Consider the following 13,935-nt stretch of genomic DNA (forward strand, 5'->3'; position numbering starts at 1 on the left):
TACTCCCCACTTGCACACCACAGACCTTTGCTGAGGATTGTGGGGACCCTCACTCAGTTTGCAGTACGTTGTAGCCATCCCTGTCCTCTCTATACCTCCCTTGAAACTCAGCTTGTGAGCTCCTTTGGAGCAGCGTGGCCCACCTGGCTGCAACGGAAGAGACACAGCTGACAGTGAAACAACAGCTTAGATCTGAGACCCGGAAAGCTCTGTCAGAAGGGACCTCCCTCTTCACACCGTAGAGGCTGTAGGAGGCGCCAGGCTTTCGAACCAGTGCTGGGGCCAAAATGACTCCACAGCTGTTTTCCTTCCTGGGGAGGGTTCTGGCTCGAGTGGGAATGGCTCAAGTCTCCTAAGGTTCTGCAAGCCCACTGTGTGCAGATTCACGGTACACAGAGAGGAGAAGGTGGAGTCCTGCCCTGTAGGTGGTCACAGCTCACGGATGAGCCAGGCAGGCAGGCAGGCAGGGCATGAGAACACCTGAGCTGCCTTCCTGAGTGAATGGTGTGGGGGCAGAGGAAGAGAAGCCGGTCTGCTCCCTCGTGTGGTGCCCCGGGCAGGTTGTCCCCAGAGGAAACCCTTACGACGGTGAGGACTATCACTGCTGTTTCCCAAGGGGTTCCGTCGGTGCGTGTCTTCCCCGGAGCGGTCAGGCCGTCTCTCAAGTACACGGGCCATGGGCATTGCCTCTCCTTGGAACTTCCCATGTGTTTCTCTTTTTTATGGAACAGTGATTTTCTAGAGGGGTTCTGGGCCACAAGGATGTTGGGTCATTTTCTAGCCTTCTGTCATGAAGAACGCTTTCCTGGGTGTTGGGGTGGTTTGTTGTTCCAGCTCCCTTTCTTGGCTTCTTTTGGGAGCTGGTGCAACAAGACGAGCTCAGCCTCTGCCTTCTGGCTGAGATGTCACCCTTGACACAGCAATGCCTGCCTGGAGATAATGATGGCAGTTGCCAAAAGGGCTTCGTTTGGCACATGGTATCTTGAAAGGACGTACACCGTCCTTTCAGATATCAAAGGCTAGTTCAAATGACATACAAATGAGAACTCTCCAATGGAGTCTTACAGTAGTTGGAGAGTCCAAAAAGCACTCCGTCAGTCATTTCACTGAGAGTCATTGATTGGGGACACCAAGAATATAGGAAGGAATGCACAAAGAAAGGATGAAATTGTGTTCAGGATCGGGGGAAGGGATGAACAGGGCGTGCTTGCCTTGAATCCAGGCTTTGTTGGGGGGGTGGGGCGTAAAGATCAAACGGGTCTGAAACTACAAAGTGGTGATGGTAACACAGTATCACCAGAGTTACACAACAGTGTTCCCAAATTGCAACAATGATGAAAAAGTTTACTAATCCCAACTTAACCAACAAAAGTACAGGAAACCATACAAAAAATAAAACATCACCAGAAAGGTGGAAACAAACCAAATGCAAAGCAGTTCAGGGGAAAGGAACTCCATGTCCCCTGGGGGCAGACCGAGTTGCCAGCGTCCACGGTGAGCAGACGGGGATGGAGGCTGCAGAGCCGACCGCTCCCCTGGACGTGGTGTTTCCGGCAAGGGCTCTGGGTGTCTGTCCAGAGCGGGGGCTCGTTCTCCCTGCAGGGGTGGGTGAGTCATCGTGGGCGTCTGGGTGTTGCGCGGGAGCCAGGGCAGGCTCTCCCTGCCGAGGCGGTGACTCCTCCTCTGCCTCGGGTTCTCCTGCCAGAGCCCGAGCAGGTAGAGGTGCACGTGGAGGTGGAGGTTCTGGCTGAGGGGGTGGGACATCAGTGCCTGGGGCTGGGGGTCCTGCAGGCATGGAGATCCGATCTGCCCGGTGTGCTGGCCAGTACCCAGCTGGCCTGGTGTCTCTGCGAGGGCAAGTCTCGGTTCTCCATCTGCCCTCGGTGGATCCCTGGGTCCTGCACCTGGAGCCAGCACCTCTGTAGGGACAGGTCTGGGAAGCGGAGCCTGGTTCCAGTTGGAGGCCAGTGCTAGAGCTGGGGGAGAAGCAAAGTTTGCCCACAGGCCAGCCTTGGCATGTGCGTCTCCCGGGACAGAAAGCTTCCAAGAGATTCCCAAAGAATACCCAGCGTCGGATGTCTTTTGGGACTGAAGTGTGCAAGATGGGGGGCGGGGGGTGTGAGGCCAGCGCTTGCTGCAGGCCCAGCAGCAGCTTTCGGGGACTCGTCCCTGTGTAGCTCAGCACCCTCTCCCCACACACTCCCGTGCACCAGCCCCAGCGTCCTCACCTCTGTGCTCTGGCGTGCTGGGCTCCAGGTCCTCCTGCTGCCTCAGAGGCCGGGGTTCTCGGGACTCTGGGTCGGAGCCGGGTGTGCTGAGCTCCGTGGCAGCCTCAGACTGGGCCGCCGGGTGTATCCTGGGCGGTGTCTCGGCAGCAGGCCTTCCCCGCCTCCGCTTCTCCCCCGGTGGGGCTGATGCCTCCGTGGGCACGCTCACCTGGAGCCTGCACTGGGCCTCACGGGCGGGGGGGTGGTGCTCCGACCCCTCCCTCCGGGAGGTGGATGGGGTGTCCCCGTCCTCGGCCTCATCACGTGGGAAACTCTGCAACGACAGTGACCGTCAGCCAGCCATGCTAGGAGTTTTCCGAGCTGGGCCTGGGCAGTGGAGCCGCTGCTTCTGCCTGCTCGAACTTCTCTTCCCAGAAGGGTCAGAGACGTGTGTCTGCTCAGATCCCCACCCGGGAGGAAAGAGACCCACCTGAGGGTGTGAGGTCCGCCTGGGCGGCCGCCGCTGCCCGCACTCTCCCCATCCCGCCCAGCCTGCTCTCCCCTGGGGTGTGGACACAACTTGTCCGCAGGCTTCTGACCCCACATCCGCCTGGGCTTCCTTGAGGGAGACACACCCCAAGAAACCCGCATCCACACACACAGGCAAAGGACCCGGTGTTTCCGGGTGGCATGGGAGAGGCGGCCTGGTCCGTCCTGGGGCTCCCCGTGTTACCTTTCTGTTTCTCCGGGCAAAGGGCCAGAGGCCTCTCGGGGGTGTCCTGAGCCAACGTCGACAGGGTGCCCGCGCACACTGCCTGTGAGCACTCCTGAGGCCCCGGCCTCTGGGCAGGGGCAAACAGCCGAACATCCTGGCAGCCAGTGAACTGGCTGGGGGCTCCTCTCCGCTCTGGAGGCCTGGATACCCGGGCTGCGGGTTCTGTTGGGTTCTGTTGCCGGCAGGTGACATCATCTCCTGGGGTTCGTGCTGAGGTCCCTTCCCCAAAACTTCCCAAGGGAATCTCTGGGTTTCTGACTGCTCGACCACCCCCCTTAGGCCATGTGCAGGCACAGTGACACCCACACAGCCCAGCCCACAGCCCTGGGGAGGCCTGGGTTCAGCCAGGGCCTGAGCTCCGAGGACCCCACTGCTCTCAGACCAGGCTCCTTCTTCTCATAAGTGGTGTGGCCCTGGACAAGCATATGCCCCTCAGGGTTGCCCCAGTCTCTCCATCTGCAGAGTGGTGGTCATTCTCCCATCTGCTTCCTAGGTCTGTCGGCCTACGAGCAGCTCCATGCCTTTCCACCTGGGGCCGATATCACGTGGAGCTTGTGCGCTGAGACTTCAGAAAGAAAGATTCCATCCAGGGCTGACACAGCACAGAATGGGGCAGAACGAGGCCTGGATGTGCCGTGGTACCCAGGAAAAGGCACTCCCCCTCCTGACTGTTTTGAGACCCCGCATCCAAGTTGGAGGACCGAAAGGAAGACTCGAAGGTCTCCCTCTCTTATAGAAAAGAGTAGCCAACTTTCTGCTCCTCTGTTTCCATTGAGATTCTGTTCAAGTGTCCCAGCTCGGCTTCTGCGGGTGGCTGAGCTTCTAATGGCTCCCTGCGTTCTTGTCTTTTCCTCTCCAAACCTTCCGTCCTTTTCCCCCTTCTGGGGTGGAAGGGCGCTGTCATTGCTTCTACCTTCGAGGCAGATTGAGGAAAAGTCTGGACCGTCGACTCCTTTCCTCTCTTTGGTTCCGTGTCTCTCTCTGGCTGTGTCCCTCTCTTTTCCTTTCTCAGTTCCGTCTGTGTCTTCCTCTTTCTCTCTCGTGTGTGGATGGATGGATGCTAGGGATGCACATGTATATGATTAGATGAGGGTTATGTTTTAGGGATAGGTTAGAGGGAGAGAAAGGCTTTAGGTCGGAGTTGGTCATGGGGGAAGGGTCAAGGGTGGTGGTGGTGTTGTTTCTTGGAATCTGAGTGCTGTGCATTCTTCGTCTCTTTCCATATGAACCCCTTCTCAGATACACCACTTGCAAGGAGTCTCTCATGTTCTGTTTCCTATCTTTTGCATTTGTGAATGCTTAGCTTCTCTGTTGTGAAGAGGTTCCATTGGATGGAAACCCATGGGTGTACTTCGTGTACCTCTTTGCCTTACTTGAAGAGACCCATTTCGACCTCCGCCCAGCAAATGGCAAGGAGACTCTGATGTTAAGGAGCCTTTGACCTACGCTTCTTTCTAGCTATCTCATGACATCAGTCTTTAGGGTGAGGTTTTCCCCCTATATTGAGGTGGTATGAGATCAAAACCAATAGCGTTCTTCAGATGTAGCTGTCTGGTTTTCCCATGGACATTGATTGAAGAGGCTTTCTTGTTCCCATTTGGATATTCTCCCCTTCTGTGTCAGAGATGAGTTGACCATGGATGCTGGGGTTTGTTTCTGGACCCTCCACTTTATTCCATCGATCTGGATCTGTGTGTGTTGTTGTATTCCCAATAGCATACTGTCCTGCTGCTGCTGCTGCGGCTAAGTCACTTCAGTCGTGTCTGACTCTGCGTGACCCCATGGCCTGCAGCCTACCAGGCTCCTCCGTCCAGGACGTTTTCCAGGCAAGAGTACTGGAGTGGGTCGCCATTGCCTTCTCCGATACTCTCCTGAGGATCCTAGTTTGGTCGTCTAATTTCCTTTCACACAACCTTGGATGTCCGTATCGGGGCTTTTTCGTCGGATTGTATTGACAGTTTAGGCTCTTTTCTGTCTCCGTACCCCTTTTGCAATTCTTTGTTCGGTGCGAAAATGCATTGGCATTTTGGGAGGAATAGCATCGAAGCTGTGGATTGCCTTGTGGGGCTGTGACATCATTTTCCCAATAGGAATTCTTTCAAGCCCTGAGCACAGCTTCTCTTTCCAGTGATTGGTGTGGGCTTGATCTTCCTTCTTCCATCTCTCGCCGTTTTGTGAGAACAGGTCCATCCTTCCCTTCTGGGTTAGATGGACTGGTGGGTATCACTTCAGTGAATGGCATTGTCAGTGGGGGTGATAATTCCCTTCTCGTTGGAAGACTTTGCTGTGAGTATTAGAAATGCAAGTGACTTCTCTTCCCCTTCCTCCCTGTCCATCTCTCAGAGCCACCGGGAAACAGAGGCCTCATCCACGGTCACACAGGCCTGAGGGGGTGCAACTAGACCGTTGTTTCTTCAGGCCCTCAGTGCTGGACATCATCCGGGATCCTCTGTGTGTGTCTTCCTCAGTCTGGTGTCCCTTCAGACCTTTCCCTAGTTTTCACAGGCTTGTTGCGTTGGTGTTCTTTGTCTGTTTGGAGACACATCCTTGATAAGCTTTGTGTTTCCACTCATTCGTCTCGCGATGTATGACCTGTCTTTTGCTTTTGTCATGAGGTCTTTCCCACAGTAGATATCTTTGATTTTGCAAAGTCCACTGTATTCTCTGGGTTTTTTTTTTGTGGTCTGGCTTTTAGTTTTGTGTGTGAAGACTCAAAGCACGTATCCGGTTTCTGCTCATTGTTCTTCGAGATTTGTGACAAGTTTTCATGGAAAGTTTGTCTAGGGATAACTGGAAGTGAACTCGGTGTAAGGTGTCAAGTCTCCATCTCCATTCCTGTCATCCCCTGCAGTTTCCAATTCCCTGTTCCTGAGTGGTTTTAGAGACCTTGTGGGGAGTTTGGTTGCATTGGAGTTTGCATTTCCACCTTGATTCGATTCACACTGTTCTGCCCTCAGGGACACTGTCAAGGGGGAGTGAGGAGCAGCCTGCACTTCCAGCAGTGACCACACGGTGGGGCGAGTGCTGCTCTCCCCTCAGGGAGCCCCAGGCCACAGGCATCCCAGTGAGGAGCCAGCTCTGTGCTCAGCTGAAAGGAGTTAGTCTCTCAGGAGCCTCTGAGCCCTTGCCTTTGGATCACCCAGGGTGGGCATTTACTGGGACAGAAAAAATTGCCCTGAATTCCATGGACGGAAGAGCCTGGCTGTGTAGAGTTCGTGAGTTGCCGCGAATCAGACACAACTGAGGACACAAAAATTCTATAGATTAAAACACTTTTTGGGGGTGGGGGGGAGTGAAAGGGGGGGATGTGGGCTTTTTTGTCTTATATAATAGCCAAGGGAAATCTAGTTTAAACCTAAATTCACATAGACGGGAAAGGTATAGCTCTCCGTCACCCTATTAAAAAAAAAAAAAAAAAACTACTAAACTTTTCTGAAAGTTTATTTAGTAGCTTCCTTGAGCAGTTCATTGTGAAGCATTTTTTTTTTTCTGTGACATTGGCCTCATTAAAAAGCACGGTTTGCCTTTACTGGATAATTCTGTTCATTGGTTTCTTAGGGAACCTTGGTAATATTTGAGTTTCCTGGGGAGTATGGTCACATGACCTGGCCCTGGCCAATCGGTGCGTTCCACCTCCCTGGCCACTGTGATTGGCTCCGGGCTGGGGCAGTGCCCAATCGGGGCCCAGGGCCGGGCCTCCCGTTGGAAGCCAGGGGAAGACGAGCTGTCGTCCTGCTGGGGTAGGGGAAGGGGTGGGGCCGGGGGAGGTCAGGCTCCAGCAGTGGGAGGGGCGTGAGGCCCGCCTGCGGCAGTTGGTGACCTTCCTGCTCCCCTCAGGGCAGAGCCGCCGGCCTGAGAATGAGGGCGCTGCTGAGCCCAGGGCCTGGGATGGCCCGTTGCTGCTGTGGTCCCAGAGCTCCACCCGAGACCTGAGGGAAGCCGTCTGCCCGTGAGTCCTCTCCCGCTTGTCTGTCAGCTTGTTTGAACCATGCTGGGTTTTCTGCCCAGCTGGCTAAGGGGAGTCCCTGGAAATGCAAGGGTGTGGGTTTTGGCAGACTTCAGGGAAGACATGCCAGATGAGCCTGGGAGACTCCAGCTTAATCTGGATTCAGGAGATATCTCTTCGGGCCAGCTAGTAATTGTAGGATAAGCCTAATGAGTCTTCACAGGATGAAGAGAGTAACGTGCCAAGGTAGCAATCGATGTCCTCATTCGAGAGGATGAAGCTGGTGCTCAGAGAAGGGGGGAACTTGGCCACAGCAAGGAGGTGTGCACCCAGACAGAACCCCCAGATCCGGCCATTGGAGCTCAGGGAGGCCACTGGTGTGGCTTGTCCCTGTGGCAGGGGCCGAGGCACGCAGCCCACCCTGATTCCTGCGGGGGCCTGACTTGGGAAGTGCCATCTGGTAGCTTTGAGACTCACCAAACCAAATTGCACTGGAGAGAGGAGGGACACCTTCCTTCATCCACCCCCCACCCCCGCCGGATTCCCACATACCCTGACCCCTTTCTCCCGATTTCGGAGCCATTTCCAGAGTCCCGCTCATATGACCTCATTCGAAGTGCACTGTGGACGAGCTGCCATCTGCAGCTACTACCACAGCGGCCAAGGGCTTTAGCTCCCGACTACCTCCCTTCCTTTGGAACTTGGGGGCCCTCTACTCCCCACTTGCACACCACAGACCTTTGCTGAGGATTGTGGGGACCCTCACTCAGTTTGCAGTACGTTGTAGCCATCCCTGTCCTCTCTATACCTCCCTTGAAACTCAGCTTGTGAGCTCCTTTGGAGCAGCGTGGCCCACCTGGCTGCAACGGAAGAGACACAGCTGACAGTGAAACAACAGCTTAGATCTGAGACCCGGAAAGCTCTGTCAGAAGGGACCTCCCTCTTCACACCGTAGAGGCTGTAGGAGGCGCCAGGCTTTCGAACCAGTGCTGGGGCCAAAATGACTCCACAGCTGTTTTCCTTCCTGGGGAGGGTTCTGGCTCGAGTGGGAATGGCTCAAGTCTCCTAAGGTTCTGCAAGCCCACTGTGTGCAGATTCACGGTACACAGAGAGGAGAAGGTGGAGTCCTGCCCTGTAGGTGGTCACAGCTCACGGATGAGCCAGGCAGGCAGGCAGGCAGGGCATGAGAACACCTGAGCTGCCTTCATGAGTGAATGGTGTGGGGGCAGAGGAAGAGAAGCCGGTCTGCTCCCTCGTGTGGTGCCCCGGGCAGGTTGTCCCCAGAGGAAACCCTTACGACGGTGAGGACTATCACTGCTGTTTCCCAAGGGGTTCCGTCGGTGCGTGTCTTCCCCGGAGCGGTCAGGCCGTCTCTCAAGTACACGGGCCATGGGCATTGCCTCTCCTTGGAACTTCCCATGTGTTTCTCTTTTTTATGGAACAGTGATTTTCTAGAGGGGTTCTGGGCCACAAGGATGTTGGGTCATTTTCTAGCCTTCTGTCATGAAGAACGCTTTCCTGGGTGTTGGGGTGGTTTGTTGTCCCAGCTCCCTTTCTTGGCTTCTTTTGGGAGCTGGTGCAACAAGACGAGCTCAGCCTCTGCCTTCTGGCTGAGATGTCACCCTTGACACAGCAATGTCTGCCTGGAGATAATGATGGCAGTTGCCAAAAGGGCTTCGTTTGGCACATGGTATCTTGAAAGGACGTACACCGTCCTTTCAGATATCAAAGGCTAGTTCAAATGACATACAAATGAGAACTCTCCAATGGAGTCTTACAGTAGTTGGAGAGTCCAAAAAACACTCCTTCAGTCATTTCACTGAGAGTCATTGATTGGGGACACCAAGAATATAGGAAGGAATGCACAAAGAAAGGATGAAATTGTGTTCAGGATCGGGGGAAGGGATGAACAGGGCGTGCTTGCCTTGAATCCAGGCTTTGTTGGGGGGGTGGGGCGTAAAGATCAAACGGGTCTGAAACTACAAAGTGGTGATGGTAACACAGTATCACCAGAGTTACACAACAGTGTTCCCAAATTGCAACAATGATGAAAAAGTTTACTAATCCCAACTTAACCAACAAAAGTACAGGAAACCATACAAAAAATAAAACATCACCAGAAAGGTGGAAACAAACCAAATGCAAAGCAGTTCAGGGGAAAGGAACTCCATGTCCCCTGGGGGCAGACCGAGTTGCCAGCGTCCACGGTGAGCAGACGGGGATGGAGGCTGCAGAGCCGACCGCTCCCCTGGACGTGGTGTTTCCGGCAAGGGCTCTGGGTGTCTGTCCAGAGCGGGGGCTCGTTCTCCCTGCAGGGGTGGGTGAGTCATCGTGGGCGTCTGGGTGTTGCGCGGGAGCCAGGGCAGGCTCTCCCTGCCGAGGCGGTGACTCCTCCTCTGCCTCGGGTTCTCCTGCCAGAGCCCGAGCAGGTAGAGGTGCACGTGGAGGTGGAGGTTCTGGCTGAGGGGGTGGGACATCAGTGCCTGGGGCTGGGGGTCCTGCAGGCATGGAGATCCGATCTGCCCGGTGTGCTGGCCAGTACCCAGCTGGCCTGGTGTCTCTGCGAGGGCAAGTCTCGGTTCTCCATCTGCCCTCGGTGGATCCCTGGGTCCTGCACCTGGAGCCAGCACCTCTGTAGGGACAGGTCTGGGAAGCGGAGCCTGGTTCCAGTTGGAGGCCAGTGCTAGAGCTGGGGGAGAAGCAAAGTTTGCCCACAGGCCAGCCTTGGCATGTGCGTCTCCCGGGACAGAAAGCTTCCAAGAGATTCCCAAAGAATACCCAGCGTCGGATGTCTTTTGGGACTGAAGTGTGCAAGATGGGGGGCGGGGGGTGTGAGGCCAGCGCTTGCTGCAGGCCCAGCAGCAGCTTTCGGGGACTCGTCCCTGTGTAGCTCAGCACCCCCTCCCCACACACTCCCGTGCACCAGCCCCAGCGTCCTCACCTCTGTGCTCTGGCGTGCTGGGCTCCAGGTCCTCCTGCTGCCTCAGAGGCCGGGGTTCTCGGGACTCTGGGTCGGAGCCGGGTGTGCTGAGCTCCGTGGCAGCCTCAGACTGGGCCGCCGGGTGTATCCTGGGCGGTGTCTCGGCAGCAGGCCTTCCCCGCCTCCGCTTCTCCCCCGGTGGGGCTGATGCCTCCGTGGGCACGCTCACCTGGAGCCTGCACTGGGCCTCACGGGCGGGGGGGTGGTGCTCCGACCCCTCCCTCCGGGAGGTGGATGGGGTGTCCCCGTCCTCGGCCTCATCACGTGGGAAGCTCTGCAACGACAGTGACCGTCAGCCAGCCATGCTAGGAGTTTTCCGAGCTGGGCCTGGGCAGTGGAGCCGCTGCTTCTGCCTGCTCGAACTTCTCTTCCCAGAAGGGTCAGAGACGTGTGTCTGCTCAGATCCCCACCCGGGAGGAAAGAGTCCCACCTGAGGGTGTGAGGTCCGCCTGGGCGGCCGCCGCTGCCCGCACTCTCCCCATCCCGCCCAGCCTGCTCTCCCCTGGGGTGTGGACACAACTTGTCCGCAGGCTTCTGACCCCACATCCGCCTGGGCTTCCTTGAGGGAGACACACCCCAAGAAACCCGCATCCACACACACAGGCAAAGGACCCGGTGTTTCCGGGTGGCATGGGAGAGGCGGCCTGGTCCGTCCTGGGGCTCCCCGTGTTACCTTTCTGTTTCTCCGGGCAAAGGGCCAGAGGCCTCTCGGGGGTGTCCTGAGCCAACGTCGACAGGGTGCCCGCGCACACTGCCTGTGAGCACTCCTGAGGCCCCGGCCTCTGGGCAGGGGCAAACAGCAGAACATCCTGGCAGCCAGTGAACTGGCTGGGGGCTCCTCTCCGCTCTGGAGGCCTGGATACCCGGGCTGCGGGTTCTGTTGGGTTCTGTTGCCGGCAGGTGACATCATCTCCTGGGGTTCGTGCTGAGGTCCCTTCCCCAAAACTTCCCAAGGGAATCTCTGGGTTTCTGACTGCTCGACCACCCCCCTTAGGCCATGTGCAGGCACAGTGACACCCACACAGCCCAGCCCACAGCCCTGGGGAGGCCTGGGTTCAGCCAGGGCCTGAGCTCCGAGGACCCCACTGCTCTCAGACCAGGCTCCTTCTTCTCATAAGTGGTGTGGCCCTGGACAAGCATATGCCCCTCAGGGTTGCCCCAGTCTCTCCATCTGCAGAGTGGTGGTCATTCTCCCATCTGCTTCCTAGGTCTGTCGGCCTACGAGCAGCTCCATGCCTTTCCACCTGGGGCCGATATCACGTGGAGCTTGTGCGCTGAGACTTCAGAAAGAAAGATTCCATCCAGGGCTGACACAGCACAGAATGGGGCAGAACGAGGCCTGGATGTGCCGTGGTACCCAGGAAAAGGCACTCCCCCTCCTGACTGTTTTGAGACCCCGCATCCAAGTTGGAGGACCGAAAGGAAGACTCGAAGGTCTCCCTCTCTTATAGAAAAGAGTAGCCAACTTTCTGCTCCTCTGTTTCCATTGAGATTCTGTTCAAGTGTCCCAGCTCGGCTTCTGCGGGTGGCTGAGCTTCTAATGGCTCCCTGCGTTCTTGTCTTTTCCTCTCCAAACCTTCCGTCCTTTCCCCACTTCTGGGGTGGAAGGGCGCTGTCATTGCTTCTACCTTCGAGGCAGATTGAGGAAAAGTCTGGACCGTCGACTCCTTTCCTCTCTTTGGTTCCGTGTCTCTCTCTGGCTGTGTCCCTCTCTTTTCCTTTCTCAGTTCCGTCTGTGTCTTCCTCTTTCTCTCTCGTGTGTGGATGGATGGATGCTAGGGATGCACATGTATATGATTAGATGAGGGTTATGTTTTAGGGATAGGTTAGAGGGAGAGAAAGGCTTTAGGTCGGAGTTGGTCATGGGGGAAGGGTCAAGGGTGGTGGTGGTGTTGTTTCTTGGAATCTGAGTGCTGTGCATTCTTCGTCTCTATCCATATGAACCCCTTCTCAGATACACCACTTGCAAGGAGTCTCTCATGTTCTGTTTCCTATCTTTTGCATTTGTGAATGCTTAGCTTCTCTGTTGTGAAGAGGTTCCATTGGATGGAAACCCATGGGTGTACTTCGTGTACCTCTTTGCCTTACTTGAAGAGACCCATTTCGACCTCCGCCCAGCAAATGGCAAGGAGACTCTGATGTCAAGGAGCCTTTGACCTACGCTTCTTTCTAGCTATCTCATGACATCAGTCTTTAGGGTGAGGTTTTCCCCCTATATTGAGGTGGTATGAGATCAAAACCAATAGCGTTCTTCAGATGTAGCTGTCTGGTTTTCCCATGGACATTGATTGAAGAGGCTTTCTTGTTCCCATTTGGATATTCTCCCCTTCTGTGTCAGAGATGAGTTGACCATGGATGCTGGGGTTTGTTTCTGGACCCTCCACTTTATTCCATCGATCTGGATCTGTGTGTGTTGTTGTATTCCCAATAGCATACTGTCCTGCTGCTGCTGCTGCGGCTAAGTCACTTCAGTCGTGTCTGACTCTGCGTGACCCCATGGCCTGCAGCCTACCAGGCTCCTCCGTCCAGGACGTTTTCCAGGCAAGAGTACTGGAGTGGGTCGCCATTGTCTTCTCCGATACTCTCCTGAGGATCCTAGTTTGGTCGTCTAATTTCCTTTCACACAACCTTGGATGTCCGTATCGGGGCTTTTTCGTCGGATTGTATTGACAGTTTAGGCTCTTTTCTGTCTCCGTACCCCTTTTGCAATTCTTTGTTCGGTGCGAAAATGCATTGGCATTTTGGGAGGAATAGCATCGAAGCTGTGGATTGCCTTGTGGGGCTGTGACATCATTTTCCCAATAGGAATTCTTTCAAGCCCTGAGCACAGCTTCTCTTTCCAGTGATTGGTGTGGGCTTGATCTTCCTTCTTCCATCTCTCGCCGTTTTGTGAGAACAGGTCCATCCTTCCCTTCTGGGTTAGATGGACTGGTGGGTATCACTTCAGTGAATGGCATTGTCAGTGGGGGTGATAATTCCCTTCTCGTTGGAAGACTTTGCTGTGAGTATTAGAAATGCAAGTGACTTCTCTTCCCCTTCCTCCCTGTCCATCTCTCAGAGCCACCGGGAAACAGAGGCCTCATCCACGGTCACACAGGCCTGAGGGGGTGCAACTAGACCGTTGTTTCTTCAGGCCCTCAGTGCTGGACATCATCCGGGATCCTCTGTGTGTGTCTTCCTCAGTCTGGTGTCCCTTCAGACCTTTCCCTAGTTTTCACAGGCTTGTTGCGTTGGTGTTCTTTGTCTGTTTGGAGACACATCCTTGATAAGCTTTGTGTTTCCACTCATTCGTCTCGCGATGTATGACCTGTCTTTTGCTTTTGTCATGAGGTCTTTCCCACAGTAGATATCTTTGATTTTGCAAAGTCCACTGTATTCTCTGGGTTTTTTTTTTTTGTGGACTGGCTTTTAGTTTTGTGTGTGAAGACTCAAAGCACGTGTCCGGTTTCTGCTCATTGTTCTTCGAGATTTGTGACAAGTTTTCATGGAAAGTTTGTCTAGGGATAACTGGAAGTGAACTCGGTGTAAGGTGTCAAGTCTCCATCTCCATTCCTGTCATCCCCTGCAGTTTCCAATTCCCTGTTCCTGAGTGGTTTTAGAGACCTTGTGGGGAGTTTGGTTGCATTGGAGTTTGCATTTCCACCTTGATTCGATTCACACTGTTCTGCCCTCAGGGACACTGTCAAGGGGGAGTGAGGAGCAGCCTGCACTTCCAGCAGTGACCACACGGTGGGGCGAGTGCTGCTCTCCCCTCAGGGAGCCCCAGGCCACAGGCATCCCAGTGAGGAGCCAGCTCTGTGCTCAGCTGAAAGGAGTTAGTCTCTCAGGAGCCTCTGAGCCCTTGCCTTTGGATCACCCAGGGTGGGCATTTACTGGGACAGAAAAAATTGCCCTGAATTCCATGGATGGAAGAGCCTGGCTGTGTAGAGTTCGTGAGTTGCCGCGAATCAGACACAACTGAGGACACAAAAATTCTATAGATTAAAACACTTTTTGGGGGTGGGGGGGAGTGAAAGGGGGGGATGTG

At 55.1% G+C, this 13,935-nt stretch overlaps 2 protein-coding genes and 1 long non-coding RNA gene across 3 annotated transcripts in view; 1 reads left to right on the forward strand and 2 right to left on the reverse strand.

Annotated features, from left to right (window-relative positions):
* LOC145534149 (uncharacterized) overlaps positions 1 to 13,935 on the forward strand; it is a 541,812-nt gene that overhangs the window by 448,748 nt on the left and 79,129 nt on the right. The window contains exon 51 of the long non-coding RNA XR_014074275.1: positions 6,820 to 6,931. This is a non-coding gene — a long non-coding RNA (uncharacterized LOC145534149). The remainder of the gene's footprint in view (positions 1 to 6,819; positions 6,932 to 13,935) is intronic.
* Positions 1,327 to 3,133, reverse strand: LOC145534089 (uncharacterized). The gene is made up of 3 exons (XM_081561457.1): positions 2,941 to 3,133; positions 2,229 to 2,541; positions 1,327 to 1,976 (listed from the first exon to the last, which is right to left on the reverse strand). The coding sequence occupies exons 1-3, from the start codon at positions 3,073 to 3,075 to the stop codon at positions 1,348 to 1,350; spliced, it is 1,077 nt and encodes a 358-aa protein (XP_081417583.1). The 5' UTR covers positions 3,076 to 3,133; the 3' UTR covers positions 1,327 to 1,347.
* On the reverse strand, positions 8,965 to 10,757 carry LOC145534073 (uncharacterized). The gene is made up of 3 exons (XM_081561441.1): positions 10,582 to 10,757; positions 9,870 to 10,182; positions 8,965 to 9,617 (listed from the first exon to the last, which is right to left on the reverse strand). Exons 1-3 carry the CDS (start codon positions 10,714 to 10,716, stop codon positions 8,989 to 8,991), a joined length of 1,077 nt encoding a protein of 358 aa, XP_081417567.1. The 5' UTR covers positions 10,717 to 10,757; the 3' UTR covers positions 8,965 to 8,988.

The sequence above is a fragment of the Giraffa tippelskirchi genome, chromosome 14 (genome assembly GCF_054371585.1).
Source record: "Giraffa tippelskirchi isolate mGirTip1 chromosome 14, T2T-mGirTip1v1.2.pri, whole genome shotgun sequence".
Classification (NCBI taxonomy): domain Eukaryota; kingdom Metazoa; phylum Chordata; class Mammalia; order Artiodactyla; family Giraffidae; genus Giraffa; species Giraffa tippelskirchi.